Here is a 17,320-nt window from a genome sequence, read left to right as displayed (position 1 = left end):
TAAGGTATTAAATATAGTATCTACTTTAAATTGCTGACAAAATGCTCATAAATTATTTACAAATCCTAATATAACTGCATGTCCAAACTCATGCAAAGTGACTTTCTCCACTAGCAGAATGATATGAGTATCCTCAAACACAACAAGAACATTTTTCCAATCTCTGCTTTGCCATATATGTACCTTATACAATATGTAACCCATTCCTATGTATAACACATGCATCATGCTATGACAGAGCTAATACAGGTTAGGTAGCAGAGGGTGCACACATCCAAAAATTGCACCAGGACTAATTGATGGATTTCTGTGTTGCCAAAATTCCCTCTCCTAGTTTGTGTCTCATGGACAATGAAGAGGGGATCTAATAGAAAAAAAACCAAGACAAAACAAAAAAAACACCCAAAAAAAGACTACCTAATGATGTAATTAAGAAGGTGATGTGTTGGTCCAAGCACAACATCCCAAATCCTGTCCTATCAGCTATTCAGCCTGGACTAACACCATGTGGCTGAAGGATTAAATTTTTCATCTTGAAATGTTTGCTGTTCAGCATTGAGCTCACAGTAGGTTGGGGTTTGGGCTATTGGTGCTCAGCTGGTCCAGAGAGAAGGCAAAACTTTAACAACTGCAGTAGGAAGCCTTTGGTGTCCCTTTGGTGTCCCCTGCCAGCATATGCAGCATTTGCTTTAAGGAGGATGTTTCCTCAAGAAGCATGGCTAGTTACTGGATTGGTAGGAGACTGTAATTTTTCTAAGTTATGCAAAGGAAAGAGGGGAAATAATTAACAATCTCAGTCTATCAATGTGGAATTTCCTGGGTTAGGTGATGGCTTGTTCATCCTTCCATAGCACAGCTGGGAGCTTCTCAAAGAGAAGTATCACAAGAAAGGTTTGTTCTGAAAGTGAATGTTGCTGTGAGACTCGACACCCATCCTCTCACATGCAATTTTGTTAAAGCTTAAGTATAACCCATCAAGTAAAAAGGGGAAAGTATGTTACAGCACTACACTAAGGCAATATTGGCCACATTTCAGAAGTGCTAAAGGGTTGTGGCAGTGAAGCAGGAACCCACCTGCCCTGCACCTGTGGGAAGGTGAAGAGGATGATTCTGCTCTGCTTATCTCCCTCCACTGACCGCAGGGGGATCCTGCAGGACTCCAGATCACTGCTTGCTGAAGCAATCTAGGGGCTTGTGTTCAGCTCTGCCCCTCCCCAGGTCACCTGGCTCCTGCTAACTTGAAAAAAGGTGGTTTTCATCTGCAGTGTGTGGGAGGAGATGGGATGATGATCTCTCATGCAACCAGCAGAAAGCAGCAGAGCCTGCAGTATCCAACACAGCCACAGACTTTCCTCCAAAGGTTTGGGTTTTGAGGGCCTTCTGTAGCTGTCCATTCCCTGGTGAGGGTGGGGGTGACCAGGTTTGTCTGTTCTTCATCAGTAGCTGATGTGTGTTTATCCTGCTGCACACAGAAATACTGTGGGCAAACTCATCTCTCACCCAGCATGGCATGTGGTAAGCTGGGAAGTTCATTTTCCAGGGACTTTGTCTTGTACAGAAGAGAGTTTGTGTGTTGTAGCTTGGGCAGCTAATTAAGAACACCAAACAGTTTTCCTGGGGCAATGTGCCTGTTGGATAAAGACCTTACTTAGAGAGGGTGGTTGGTATTATTTATGGCTTGCTCTGATCTAGCAGCTTGCTGCCAAGAAAAGAAATGTCCCATTTCCCCCTCTCTGTGTTGACAACAGCCCTGGCAGCCCTCTGAGCTGGCTCTGCTCCCTAATTCCAGAGGACCAGAAACTGGGAGCAGGTTAGATCAGATCAGATGTAAGGTGCAAATTCCCCTTCAGTGCTTAAGAGCTGAGATGAAATCTGCTTGAAACATCTTGATCTGGCATTCCAGCACACACAAATAACAGCAGGAGCTGATTACAGCCTTATTTTCCTGCAGGACACCTGTCCAATACTCTGATTCATTCCCTGAACAACATCCAGCATGTCAGGCAAGAACTGTATATGGCAGAGACATAATTAAGTAATGAAGCAGCATTGTAACAAGAAGGCACAGAATGATGAAGTTAAGGAGGAAAGCACAGCTTTATTTCTGTAAATGCCTCAATTCTGAGTGCTTCCATCAGAAACTATGTCCTTTTATATGTAGCTTTTAGAATAAGACTTCCTATTTTTCTTTCCTTTTTTTTTTTTTTTTTTTTTTTTTAATGATCAAGAACCTGTATCCCACAGAATGATGTCTCAAACTGAAGTAATGCCCAGTTTTGCACAAAGTTATCTGAGAGTGCATTGCTGTGGCCCCCTCTGTTGAAGGAAACAGTCAGGTCTTTTAGCTAATTGCTTTCATGCTGCTTGGACCATTTAGCTGGCATTTCATGCAGCTCTGGTTAATGGGCCAGAAAGGCTTCATGTTTGTCATCTCAGCATTTCTGGACAAGTCTTGAGGATTGAAACTTTGAATTCATGCACCTGTAGTGGCCAGCAACATTTTAGAAGTACTTTTGAGGACCAGACTTCAGCTTCTGTAAGTGCTGAATTAACCCATTTCCATGACCTAGAAATGATTTATTTTTCTGCATACACAGCATTGCTGAGCCTCAAGGTTTATTGTGTCTCTCTGAATAACTTGTATTTTTCTTAAATCTTTTGCGTGTGATGAATGTGAAAATCTTACATTCCATCAAAAAGGAAAAAGTTTTGATTGTTCTGGTCAAAAAGAAAAACTCTCAGCCTGGGTGCAGTCTGTAGATGGCAGAAGGAGAAGGCAAACCTGATGAGGGCTGCTCTCTTCAGCCACTTGGCCTCGGTACAAAACAACAGAAAGTGTTTTCAACACCTCTGCTTGCAATCCAGGGTTGTACAGGCAGGAACTTGGGTGCTGACAGGAAGTACAGACTGGTGCAGGCATGCAGTGGCATGAGAGCATCAGGCACAAGGTGGGTGTTCAGGGGGAATGGTTCAGCTGATGAGTGGTCCAGTGACATGAACAGGACCCAGCAGGCTGGGGAGGACCCGTAGGTGCTGGGTGAAAGCTACTTCAGGCATGACATGAGATAAAAATCTTAGAGATATCACCTGTAATTTGATGAAGTTTGTATTTTACCAAGTCAGATAACTGTAAAAATCTTACAGGTAGCAACTGTAATTTGATGAAGTTTGTATTTTACCAAGTCAGATAACTGAGGGATGGTGGTGGTGTTTGTGATCCTGATCTCTTGCTGCAGCAACACTGACTTGAGTCTGGAGGCAGTGGTCACAGAATCTCAAGAGTGCTCTGCCTGCTCCCCAAAGTTTCTCTCTACCTTCCCAGCTGCACTTGGCTTCCAACTGCAACAATAGATGTCACTGGCTTTTAACAGAGATGGTGTATTTAGGGCTTTTGTACTCTCTCCCATAGCTTAATTAGCAATATCATTTCCTGTAGACCTCCCCATACTTGTGGGAACAGAGAAGAATGTCAATTACTGTGGAAAGCCAGGGGCAGGGAGAGAGAAAGACACATACATAGAGTCATTTCTGTGCAAGTGGCATAATGAGGAGATGGCAGTGAGCTAATGGCAGTGGAGGGGACTGTGTGCTTATAAAGGAGTAGTGACTCATTTTGTGTCTGACTTTGGGAAGGTTCTTGTGTTGCACAGAAAGAAATCTCATACATATTGAAATGAACTGGCTTCAGTCTGCATTACCAGCACAGCCTGCATTACCAGTGCTTTCACATTTGAAGAAAAATGATCTAAACAACATTATAACCATGCTCAGGAAATCTGAACAGCCACCAATGCCTTAAAAGAATCCTATTACCTGATAAACTCTCAAAGGCCATATTTTCTAAGGAGATGTACAAACAAAAGATCAGATCTGTGCACTAAATGTAGCTGATGGCTACATAGGCAGATGAAGGGAGACACAGGAAGCAGTGATAAAGGGAAAAAGGTCCAGGGCCACAAATTCCTGACACTACTCCCATGGTGGAACCAGCCTAAGCACATCTCTATCCCCTGGGCAGGTATTTCTCCCAGAAAACCCTTTTCCAGCCTCCACCTCTGTCACAGCCAATGGGACTTACACTGCTGCATTGCATATTTTTGTCACTCCAAAGGCTTCTCTCCCAGCCCCCACTCAGAGCTGTCACAATGGCTGTTGCAGGGGAAGGGGGGGCTACAACTGGGTTAAAAAAAAAAAGGATGGAGGTTAGGGGGGGGCTATGTCTCCCTTGAGGCAGTCCATGAGTTGGACTTCAGTGCCCCCAAGCACTGGGGCTGTGGGCACTGAGAGCTGGGCTGATTTCTCAGCTGGCTCAGCTCTGTGTGGAGTGAGTTGATTCAGAAACCTTGCCTCCTTCCCCCCAGATTAAGAAAATCTGAAGCTCACATCTACATCAGTATTGCAGAAACCTTTATAGCATGACATACACAGAAATTGCTTCCCACAACACTTCTCTCCCATGAGATGAATAAAGCTGTTTTCACCTATGAGAAGGTATGAAAATGGGGGTGGAAAGAATTGAAATGATCCAAAAGTTGCCACAGCAGCAGAATTTTGACTCCAGCCAAGGACCCCATGCCTTGCAGCTTGACTTTAACCTCTGCACAGACACCTTCTCCCACAACATCCTTGGCCCCTGGTACAGCAGCTGCCATCTGAGTCAGATTTCATATTTTAAGCAGTTCTTGCTCAAGCAATTATGTATTTTACATTACTGTTTTGTAATTACGTGCACAATGGAGGCATAGTTCCCTCACTGCCACCCTTCACATCCTCCCAGGCACCATTTAAAACCAGCAAGGAAAACATTTAGAGAAGAGTTAGGAAAGGTGTCTGCATGTTTATGAATGAGAGAGAGCCATAAAGCCATGCTTGTCCCCAGGCATTGTTTAGAAATCGTTTGCAGGATGAAAATGAAAATGCTGTTATCTCACAGATGTCAGCACCTGGTAGGAAATCCCTGAGCTGGGCTGGGGCAGGACTGCTGAGCTACAGCTACAATTTTCTCTGAGCTTCCAGCTCACACGACCCACACACTTTCTGCCTAAACCCTCATGCGATGCTTGCTTTGCTGCAGACATCCCAGGACACGGCTCTGTAAGGCAGCCTTCATTTAAGAATCATATGAATATATATATGTATATTTGTATGTGATGTGTCCTAGAATCTCTTTAGTAAACTAGGGGTTGCTCCTGCACTATCCTGAGAAGCCACAAGGCTGAAGTGTTGCTCACCCTTTCCAAATGCCTTTTGCAACCAGGAAAACAAAGGCCTGAACACTGCCCAGTTGATGTGTTGCATGATGCCTGTAAACTCCCCATCCTCTTCCACCATATCCCCACTGCAGACCATAAGAACACCTTGGGCAGTGACACACCAGAGCTAGAAGCAGCTTCCCTGGGGGCAGATGGGGGACCCACATGCCTTGGGTGTTTGAGTGCACATCGAGCAGGTCACTGGCACTGGGGCATCTTTCAGGGGATGCAATGGGGTTGCTGGTGCCTTCTTGGGGGAGGAAGTAGGACAGTGAGACACCCACACACCCAGGGGAGGGCTGGAGGTGAGGAGTGGGCAGTGTTTTCACCTTCCTTCAAGGCATTCTTTATATAGCTGGTTACATAAAGCTGTGCAATTTGGCTCCTGTTGGGAGAGAAACGTGGGTGTAAGAGTACTGGTACACCAAACCCGACTGAAAAAGTCATCTGTGTGGTTTGGGCTTTTTTTCCTATCATTCACCACTAATCTCTACAACAGTCACTGCTAAATATTTAACAAAATGGAGAATAACTTAGTGGTAAATCAAGCCATGCCTCTCAACCTTGAGCTGGCAGCTGGAGAGTGGCCCCTGTACAGTTTTCCAGGTGTGGCTGTGCCAAGGCTGTGGTGTTTGCTCACAGTGGGGGATGAGGAAGGGTAAGGGGTGACAGTGAGCCTGGGGGAGCCCTTGAGGAGTGGAAGTGACCAGAGGTAAAAGAGGAAAGGGGCTGCTCCTCTCCATCCCTCCTGTCTCCTACTGCTGACAACTCCTTGGCCATAAGGAAGACAGAGCACATGGTTTTGGGCTTGGTACAGGAGAAGGAAAAGCACCCCTTCCCCCTGCTATGACATTTATTCATCTTTATATGGTGTTTTGTGCCTGAGACAAAGTCCAGCACCACTGCCCTTCCCCTTTAAAGAATGTGTTTCCCAGTGTGCAAATCAACTGTGTCAGAAATAGAGAGCCATAACATTATAGAACCACAGAATCATAGAATGGCTTAGATTGGAAGGAACCTTAAAGATCATCCAACCCTCCTAGTGGAGGGAACACCTTCCACTAGACCAGGTTGCTCAAAGGCCCATCCATCCTGGCCTTTAACATTTCCAGGGATCAGGCATCCACAATCTCCCTGGGCAACTTGTTCCAGTCTCTCACCACCCTCACACAAAAGTAATTTTGTCCTAATGTCTAACCAAATAAACCACTACTCCTTGTTCTATCACTAGAGACCTTTTTACAAAGTCCCTCCCCAGCTTTCCTGTAGGCCCCATTCAAATACTGGATTAGTGCTTGGGTCTGATTCCTTTTTTAACTTGAAATCAGTACCAGCAGGATGCATTGACAGAGATGAAAGGAGTGTGGCTACAGCTCCAGGGCACATTCAGGCTCCCTGGATGGCAGTGAGCAGCCCTGTACAGCCAGGGGACCCTTATCCAGGTACAGAATTGGTCAGGCTGGAAAAGACCTTCAAGATCATCAAGTCCAACCTCATCCTAACCCTATTACCTTGTTACCTATTACCCTATTACCTACCTAGAGCAGAAGACTGGTCCTGGACTTTCCCTCCTTCCTTATAACCCACCTCATGCCAAGAAATTCATTCCCAAAGGGAGCAGAGCCAGGGGAGCATGGTCGTGCTGGTGTGACAGCAAGGATGAATTTCTGGCTTCAGGAAAAAAAACTTCCCCCAGTCAAAGCTGAACCCCAGGTTTCCACACACAACAGCAACCTGGGGTGTGAACCACTGCCAAGAGCCAGGCTGCATGCAGCCCAAGGGGAGGCTTTTCTTTTGCCAAGACTGACCATTTCTGTTAAGCAAATAAGCTTAAGTGTTAAAATAATAACACTGGAAACAACCAGATCAGAAAATCACAGAATCACCCAGGTTGGAAAGGACCTCTGAGATCATCAAGTCCAATCCTTGATCCACTACCACCATGGTTCCCAGACCATGGCACTGAGTGCCACATTCAGTTTCTTCTCAAAAAAACCTTTGGGGATGGAGAACCCACCACCTCCCTAGGCAGCCCATTCCAATGCCTGATCACCCTCTCTGTAAAGAATTTCTTTCTAATATCTAACCTAAGCCTCCCCCAACAGAGATGTTGCAGGGGATATACTTCCCCAACAGCAACAAACTAACCTGCCTTGAAGGATGAGGCATTTTTTCAAATACAATTATTTTTAAAATCAGGTGAGACATACATAAAGCAGCCCCATAAAGCCACAGCCAGGAGTAATTTTCAGGGATCATTCTCAAAGATTCAGTGACAGAAAACAAAACTGCTGCAGAAAGCAAAAGCCCAGAAGTTTCCAAGCCCAAGGCAAAGGTAAGCAAAGAACATTAAAACCAGGATGCAGTAAGCAGGTTATTATATTACTATTATATTATTTTCTAGCTATTCACAGAAAAAATCCTGAGGAGGCAAGAAACACAAGCAGCTGGGGTCTGCTGTGGCTGAGCACAGAGCCTGGAAGGGGCTGGGTAGTCCATAATGGCCAACTCCACTGGGCTAACGTCTGTGCAGCTCCAGTCTCCCTGTAGATGAACACCGTACACATCTGATGGAATAAACCACTCCATTAACAGCAAACAACAGGAACTAGGAGAGGAGGGGAAGCTGTGGTTTGTCATTGCTCTCCTCCAGAGATAGCTGCCACTTTGTAACCCACAGCAGGATGAGCTCGGAATTGTGGTGGCAACCAGATGTTGCAAATGGTGTTGGCTTCCTCTCTCAGCAGCTGCCAGGGAACACCAATGGCTGACTACTCAAAAGTTAATGTTAACTAAAAAGTTAATGTACCACAGCAGTTCCAGTGCAAGGGAGGGGGAGCCCCTGTGCTACAAACCCTTGGTGTGCCCATGAGGTCAAAGGAGGAGGGCTGGAGTAGTTCCTGCTGTTGGGGATCATGGCTACAGCTTCTCCAGCCCTGGCTGCCACTGACGGGACACGTAAAACATGCTCAGCCAACAAAGTAAAAAGTTGTTTTCTACAGAGTAGACTTACCAGTGACAATCTCTTGCCTGTATTTTCTGGCAGCTGCACAGGATGGAGCAGGTAGGCTTGCAGGAGAGGTTCACAAGGATGCAGGTCCCAAGGACTTCATTCCACAGGAAAGACAGGGAGCTGGTGAACTCCATGCAGGTTCATGGTTTGCCACTCCGATTCATCCTCTGAAATTTGCTATGTCAGTGGAAAGGATGAAGGGTCCAAACAAGCAGCAAGGGCTACCCAGCTTCTCATCTGCCTACATTTTGAGCAGCTGCTGTGCATGCCCAAGAACTGCATGTGGACACAGCAGCCATTTCATTCCTAGCATTGCAGAGGAGCAGGAATACTGTTCTTAAACCAAGGTGTACTCAGCAATTTTGCCTGAGAATAATAATACACCCTAAGGTATACAAAGCATTGCAGTGAAGAAAGTGGCCTAATACGATCCTTTTAGTAGTTTCCAAGACCAGTGTTTGCAAAATCGGAAGTGAATTAAAAATTAATTTCCACTTTTGAGGAATTCATGTCTGGTTGATTGAACACAAGGGAATTACTGGAAAGAGACCGAGAAATTATATTGGAACTGCCCACTGTATCTTTTCCAGCTTCCAGAAAGATGAAGGTAGTAATTTTCTTTCTCGCAGGGGTTTTCTACCACAGCTCCCCCGGAACCTCCCTCTCTCCCCCCCGGGTCTGGGCTGGGGAGGCCGCTTTGCGCCGGATTTAGGGGGCAGCTCGGTGCTAACCTATGGCGTGTGAACACTCCGCTGGCCTTCCCTGCTTTGCTTCGCTTAGTTGAGGAGAAACATCTGGGTGCTTTCCGAGGCTGGAGATTAAAACGGCATCAGTGAAAAAAACAAAACACAGACAAACAAACAAACACTTATCGCTGCAATCAAGGGCATTGTGTTTCGCCGAGGCCACTCCAGCAGAAGTGTGGTAGCGCTGGGGTTGGCGGTACCGAAGAGGCCGTCCCGAACCTTCACCCCTTCCCGCTCTTTTCCCTCACAGACCCGAGGGCCGCGCGGCCGGGCGCGAGGCGTGCTACTGCTGCGCCACCTACCGGCCGGTGGCGGCCTCCAGCAGAGCAGGCGGGTCCGGGGAGCGGCCCTAAGAACCGGGGTGGTTCTGCCCCGGAGAAAAGGGAAACCCAAGGGAGGCACTGCCACTACCTGAAAGGAGGATGTAGGGAGGTGGTGGGGGTGAGGGTGGTAATCCCTTCTCCCACTTAACATGTGATAGGACGAGAAAAAATGGCCTCAAGTTGTGCCCTAGGAGAGGGGGTGGGGGTGTGAGATGGGAAATGAGGAAAGTTGTCTTCAGCCCAAGGGTTGCCAGGCATTGGATGGGGTCACCACCCCTGTAGGTATTTAGGAGAGGTGTAGACTTACCAAGGAGGGGTTTGGTTCTGGGGTGGACAACAGTGGGACTTGATTACCCAATGGTCTTTTCCAAACAAAATGATGCTGTGGTGCTAAGATAGATCCCAGGCACCCCCCAGGGCCTGAGACCCCTTCCAAGGATGACCATTTTTCTCTTTAACACTCTAGGAATCAAAGATCACTTCTTTCTTTTCTTTTTTTTAATTTTTTCCCCCCTCCTAAACATCACCTTAGAGTTTCACCATCCTACCTCATCCCACAGACTTCTTTCCTTAACAAACCTAAACCCCCAGCACTTGAGAGCTGCTGCTCTGCTACACTACCCCAGACTCCTCTGACACACACACCTTCACACTTTTTTGATTAAAAAATAGCCTTTCCCTTCTTTACAGTCACAGCATAATTTGTGGCTTCCTCTTGTGTCTGCAAAGAAAAAAAAAAAAAAAAGACCTCTTGCCCTCTTGCACAAGCCTATTAACTTTGCTACTTCATTTCTTGAGTAAAATGAATTTCTACCAACAGCTCCTCCATGTGCTGTCTGTGCTGCAGCAGACAAGGGGCCCTGAACCAGTGGAGAAAACAACAAAACCCAAAGCACTTCTTGAGGAGTCAAAATCCATTTAAGCTGATCCAACCAAAAGAGAAAACTCTCTTGAGAGATGCACTCCAAAGCAAGCACGGTAATGCCCTGCTGGAAGCATCTGCTTAATCACTGGCTCCATTTTTTCCACAAGAATTATTTTTTGGCCAAAGGCTGAGTAAAAATACACTACAGAATAATCTTTGGTGCTACATGGAAGCCATGTGGTAAGCACTACAAACAGGTGTGTATTTTTGAAGCAGAAATCCTGTTCTCAGTTCCAGATTAGATGGATACACAGTATTTAAGCACATAAACTGGTCTAAGGCAAATCCAACCTTGTAAATAGACTCCAACCACTTAACTGTAACTTCCAGTTGCCCAACTTTTACCTTTGGATGCTGGCAGCAGCAAGGAACAGCAGGCTACAGCATAAATCTTCTCCTTTGCCACCCTGAAATTGTGCTAGGATTTTCTGTGGAAAGGAAGCACTGGTCATGTTCCTTTTCAGGAGTATCACCTAAAAAATAAAGTTGGAACCTCATCTACTTTTTACAAGCCCATCTCATTACCAATCTTTTGAACTTTTCAGTGATACTCACTTGTCTTTTAATAAAAATGACTTGTTTTTCCTTGAGAACATTTGATGTATTTGTACTCTCCTGTTTCAATCATAACTTAAGGCCTGAAGGAGCTGTTGGTCAAGTCATGTTGTCTATTACAGGCAAACAGAAGCAAGTTGCAGGAGGTGGAGGATGATATTTTGGTCTAAAAAACAAATAACCCCTCTAAAAATCTAGCCAACCTTTGTTTTGAAACACCTAGAGCTGCCCAACAAATAGATTCGCCTTTTTTTTTTTTTTTTAAATTTGAAAAATTCACTCCTAATGTAGAGGGACAAGATCATGTTCTAACTTTCTGTATTTTCGTGAAAAATACAAGTGTACAGACGGCAGCTGAATATTTTTAAATTAGCATCACCTACTTCAGGCAAGCACAGTGTTCATCAGGACTTTACACAATGCTGCATTTGGCACTCAGATCAAGGAAAACAAAAGTTAGAAATCACTGATTAAGCCATGCTACGTAAAATATTACTGGGGAAGTATAAAGAACAGAAAATCACTGAGCATAAAGGCAGTAAAATACTTTTCTGGGCTTTGAAAGATGCAGAGAGAAGGGAAATACATAGTAAATACAGAAAATGCTTCAAGAAAGAGAAAAACATTCTAAATGAAAGCACATGGCACTCCGCTTATTTAAAAGCATAAAACCAGGTATAATGCTGGCAGTAAAACTGGCATAGCTGAGGTTTTCTTCTCTATTGCTACAGCTACATAAGAAATTTAAATTAAGAGAATCCTTCATTTAAGGGTGATTTGAGTAAACTTAAAATAGTGGTTCCTGGGAATTTGCAAGAATGACATGTTGAGAGAATGTAATAGTGCAATAAATGACAACAAGTGAAAAAAGGTTTTTTTATTTCTCAGTGTTTCTCCACTGTCAATACTGTCCTTTTTGCTGCAACATGTTGCAAAAAACTCTCTGCCTTTTCCATTTTAAACAGCTACAATATTTACAGGCTGTTTCCAATAACACACGCAGACATACACACTCACAGACACGCAGGTACATATATCCCTATCCCTGGCAAGGTATCAGTTTGCTGGTAGAGGCAATATATATTTTCATTGTCCATTAAAAACCAAAGCCATCCTCTCACATTTAAGCTCTACTCCCCTCTCCCTCCATCTCCTAGCCAGCTCCTTAACATCAAGCTTTTGGGGGTGTCTGTGTAGCAAGTTAACATATCCAGCCATTTGATCCCCACCTTTCAGAGTTGTGGATGAGGTGTACTGGGATTACCTATTCCAACTGTACATACCAGAAGTCATACAAATTGCTCATATTCAGATGCTTGTGACCAAGTGATGCATGTATACTCCTGAAATCTTTTGGAGCAGCCATCTTAATCACCTGTTTGGAAAGATGCACATCATGCTGGGGTGAAACAAGCCACATGCTGTACTTTCCACCAAGGTGTTATGTACCCACTTTTTTACTAAGGCACCAGTAATTACCAGTATAGTTTCTGAAGGAGTCCAGCATCACTCACTGAATGTACTGCATTAGATTATCATAAGCAAGCCAGACAAGAAAATAGTTGCCTATATAATAGGTATAAAATTCCTTAATAAAATTAAGTACATAAAACCTGTGGTGGCATAACCCCGAATCCAATATAAGTTGAATAATAGTTGAATAATATTGTTAATGGTAAGAAATGCAATCTATCCTGCTCCATTTGGTGAATGGAGAGTTCTGTAATTGAGAAAGGTCTTTAAAGCTGTGTCTTTGTATCGACACTCCTAAGCCATGTGGGGTTGTGTGCATTATCAGAGAAACGATCTCAAGTTGAATTCCACTATAAGGCATCTCTTCTCCCCCCTCACCCAAGTCCAGACCAAGCTTTACTGCCACTTGCCCAACAGCTAAGCACGCAGACCTGTCTCAAAGTCTTCATCTTTCACCTCACCAGTCACCTAGGCTTCTCAGAGGTCTTCAGTTCCCAAAGGGGTTGTGAACATGGGATAACACCTGGTGATGAACTACATAGCTGACCAGAAAATTGAGATCACCACTCAAACATGCCAAATGTCCTAGGCAAAGTGGCTGTAGGACCATCTGACCCATATGGAATTACCTTAAAAAAATAATATTCTTCCTCCTTGCTCTTCCCCAATCTCTGAAAACATTTCACAACTGCTGAGTCACGAGAGAACTCCCCAGAATTCATCAGAGCTATCATACAGTGCAAGTGGCACAGAAGTCTAGGTGTCACCTGTGGTGCCACATAGACATTTTAGGGGTTTGTTTGTTACTTTTGATCAGAGCATTAAAAAAAGATTTCACAGGGAGGTGAAATGGGAAGAGGTTTTAAAAAACTATGTAGCAGCTATTTTTACCAATGAATGTAACCCAATTAGTAGCTTTCACGCACTTTTCTGTAACTGAATATTTCAGGGAGCAGTAAGTCCTTAGGCATGTACACATACATAACACCTTCAAATAAATCAGAGAGAAAAAAAAAATAGATTGGGATCCACCTGGAAGCTAAAACAGCAGGACTTAACCAGAATGTTCTGATGATACAAGAATATCACACAATGTAAGTGGACAGAGTTAAAGCACTCATCTATAAAGGGTTTTCATGAAAACTTTCTAAGCTTCCATGCAAAAAAAAAAAAATCTGCTCTATGCTGAGCTCAACCTGGACTGACAGGACTAATCTGAAAACACCTATCCCTCCAATACTCACAACAAGAGAAAACTATTTTCCATCACAACAAAGGCCAAAGAAAAGAAAACAGAAGATGAGATTACCTCTGTCTAGAACAGAGGTTTTGATGGACAGATATATTCTGTGGGGAGTTTAGAAGAAAACAGTTTCCACTGTGCAAGTGACAAAACTAAGACACAAACTTTACACAAACCAAAATACAATCACATATGAATCTCAAGAGTTCAAAACGCAGAAAAGTTAATTTTCAATGAAAAAAAAATAAATTTTCTAAAACCTTATGGAAGAGTGAAATTTCAGCTAGGTGGCCTCTGCTAATCAGATCTGGAATAGGTCACAGCACTATGCAGATGGCTTCACAACATGTGTTTGATGAATATCTGAAAGAAGGTATTGACTCCTTAGCTGCCCCCAACAAAATCCCTCTCCTGAAGGTCAAATGCCTTATAATTAAAAAAGAAATAGATTCATCAATTATCTCTGCCCCTTAAAAAAAGCCTACCTGCTGTTTGCTGATCTAATCCCAGGTAGTCAGGTATTTTCTAGAATTTTTAACAGGTCATTAACTCCTCTCATGTCTATTACCAGCAAGGGACACTGTCATTATCTTGCCCTGAAGGAAGTGAAAAAGATTGTTCATAGCCAGGGTTAACATAGTGAAAGTTGCTTCTGTCAAGTTGTTTTTTGTTTTGTTTTTAGAGACCTACGTTATTTTGTTTCTCAGTGATTTTTTTAACCCCAAAGCTTCAGTACAAGAAAAAAACCAAAAAACACCTCGTAAAACTAAGATCAAGTGGGGGCCTATCCTAAAACAAATTCGTCCTTCTAAAATAAAGCAATATTCCTAGTGATACAGGAAACCCTGCAATTACCTGCAGAAAATTATACAGAATAAGACCTTAACTAAAACACTTTAAATTCAAAACATACACATTTTCTTTTTTCCTGACAGCAACATTACCAGACTGCTGAACAAGGTTCATCTACTGTACTACATTTTCAGATATGGAGGAGATGAATTCAACTACTCTATAAAGTGTGCACATGATAAACTATGTGAAACAGCAAAAACATTTCCATGGTGTCAGGTCCAGACTGTGCATTTATACCAAGTGGGACTGCATATGCACAAACCAAATAGTAATATGCAACTGTAAGATGCACAGTACTTCAGGTACAAGTTTGCATATATATACATATACAAGTTTGTATATGATGTAAGCAAGGCCCCAGTATAATTCACTGGGACCAGTATCTAGATTTGACCAGCTACCAGACACACAGACTTACCCTTTCACAGCTAGACAGTACACAGTGACTTGAGCTGGAATATCAGTATTTCTTAGGTAGCTGTTTCTTCCTTTCTTTCCTCATTCCATATAATTTCACTCTTACATTAGGTACGTAATGGACAAGGTTTCTCTGATGCCAGAGAAATAATCACAATAACCTCTGTGGTATATATCAGAAGTCTCTTCTGGTTACGTTACACAGAAAGAAGCAGAGGTGACTGGGAAGAAGATGGCTGCTCCCAAAGCTAGGACTGTGTGCAGTTTCCCCACAGAGCCCTATATAATTACAGGTCAGAAACAGGAAACAATCACAACAGGTACATTTTCTTTTTTCTTAGGGATTAAGAGAAGTGAGTTATAGGAACTGCAAGTCAAGACCAAACCAGTTTCCCTCTCACACTCCAATGATAGTTCTGAGTTACTTGTTTCCCTGAATACACACTTTTAAAAAAATACAATAAAACCTAGGATATGCAACACATGAATAATTCAACTTCACAGTTATAAATACTCAAATTACACTTACATAGAATATATAATCACAGAAAATAAAATTCAAGTCATAGAAAAGAATGAAGACTAAAGGGAAAGAAAAGGCAAGGTGGTAAAAGTGATACAAGTTCAGGGCTGTGCCTTCTAGAAAAGCTTTTTAAAAGTTGAAGTTTTTGTTTTCTTTTTTTTTTTTTTTTAGGGGGGGGTTGTTGTTGCTGTTGCTGGTTTTTTCTTCTTAAAATGGATGGAATTAAACAAACCTTCAAGCATCCATGAAGTAATCATGGACCTCCACCTCCCCCTACAAAACTCAGCTGTCTCTGCCAGAGAAAAGCCAATGAAACAACAAAGTGAGCTCTGAGTGTAAAGAAGCAAAGTAGCCATGGCTAGCTAAGGTAGGATGGAAAAAAGGTAGAATATTGGGGTCCACTTTATAGCTAGACACGTTGTACAGGTTTGAGGCACCACTGCCACCACAATAGAGTCTGATGTAGTACAGGGATACTCAGGTGTTTCTCTATATATATTTGTTATTTTGCCTTTTATTGTGAAGAGGATGCAGCAAATGCACTTGTACGAAATACAGAACATAGAATCAAACCCATGGCACAGCCCTTACCATCAACAAGTATATGGAGAGGGAGGGGATTAATCCCAAAGGCAATTTAAATAACGGTATTTTATATACTTATATTTATATATATAAATAAATGTTCTCAGCAATCTCAGGGTTGTTTTTAGTGCATTGCTGTAAAAAAATTAGTGCAGTTCTCATTAATGTTTAGCTCATAAGGAATAAGAATCTATACATCTGTTCAGTCTCTTCTTGCCACACCTGAAACTTTTACACTGTTTCACCAAACTGAAGGTCTGTAGTCAATTTCTTTAAAATAAGGTGGATGAATTCCACGCGCTTGGTGACAAGACATGGCAATTTTTGGCAAAACAATTAGAAAAATATGAGGTGCTCTGATCTTAGAACTGAAAAGTTTGTTGATTTAAAGCATTACGCAATGCATAAAAGAAATTTATAAAGAAAAAGATATGTCTGAACAAATCTATCCTTCATGCAAATGTTTCTTCAGCAGCTAACAACTTAAAAAAATTTCTTACACTTTTTTATTTGGGGAAAGGGACTTAGACAAATCTGTGTTTCAAGTCCTTTCCTACAACTGGACCGAGGTTCCATATCCTGGGAGCTTGCTGTTTCTGGACCCCTCTCTCTTCTGAACCATTTGAGAAGGAAAAGTTTCAGTCTCAAAGAGATTTACACTTCAGCCCCAAGTTCAAGAACTCCAGTTTCAACAACAGCAACATATTTATCTTCAATTTGAACAAGCAGGATGGTTTTATCTATATGGGACCGACTACTTGGATCTCTGCTGCAAGGCACCCAGCGGTGAATCACCTGAGGGGAGGAAAAAAAAAAAAGTATAATAAAATATGAGTCCCAAAGGGAGAGCTGCCATATCAAAGGCTGACAATTCAAGACCCTCACAGGACAAAAGTAGCAATAATAAGTGCTACACTGACTTAGCTGCCTATTTTTCAGAGACAGCATACACACAGATAAACTACTTAGTGAAGTCTTGCTGGGGGTCTGCAGCTTACCTGAGCACAGCCAGCCTTTGGTTTGAATTTCAGTAAAACAAACACCCTTATCCAAATCACAACCCAAGAGCCACAAAAAATGTGTAACAATTGAAAAAAGTGTACACGCAGAGATTTGGGATATTTTGATGCTCTAACTCAGGTAGTCTGAAAATTACATGTGCAGCATGTAATAACAGCATGGAACTGTAGTTTTCCAGGAGTTATGTGTAAACCCCGTCTCCCCTTAGTCAAATCCCTTGCCCTAATTTTGCTCCCTATTCACTGTGAATTTAAGGTTGATATTTTGAAGTAAATTATTTAAATATCATTTTAAATGTAAAAAGGGGAAGGGTTTCGGGAGCAGTGCCAAAACCTACTGCCCCATACTGCCCTGAATCTACAGAAATCAGGTGTTTTGCTCTGCAGCTTC

General features: G+C 42.9%; 1 protein-coding gene across 14 annotated transcripts in view; it reads right to left on the bottom strand.

The window, feature by feature from the left end:
- Positions 1–11,676: 11,676 nt before the first annotated feature.
- PCNX1 (pecanex 1) overlaps positions 11,677–17,320 on the bottom strand; it is a 91,666-nt gene continuing 86,022 nt past the window's right edge. For all 14 annotated transcript variants that reach the window (XM_071744525.1, XM_071744528.1, XM_071744530.1 and 11 more), the window contains one exon: positions 11,677–16,705. In XM_071744525.1, the coding sequence (XP_071600626.1) occupies positions 16,565–16,705 (141 nt within the window). In that variant the 3' untranslated portion in view covers positions 11,677–16,564. The remainder of the gene's footprint in view (positions 16,706–17,320) is intronic.

Source organism: Heliangelus exortis, chromosome 5 (assembly GCF_036169615.1).
Source record: "Heliangelus exortis chromosome 5, bHelExo1.hap1, whole genome shotgun sequence".
Lineage (NCBI taxonomy): Eukaryota > Metazoa > Chordata > Aves > Apodiformes > Trochilidae > Heliangelus > Heliangelus exortis.
Note: the sequence above shows the minus strand (reverse complement) of the source record. Positions and strands in the feature narration are given on the sequence as shown.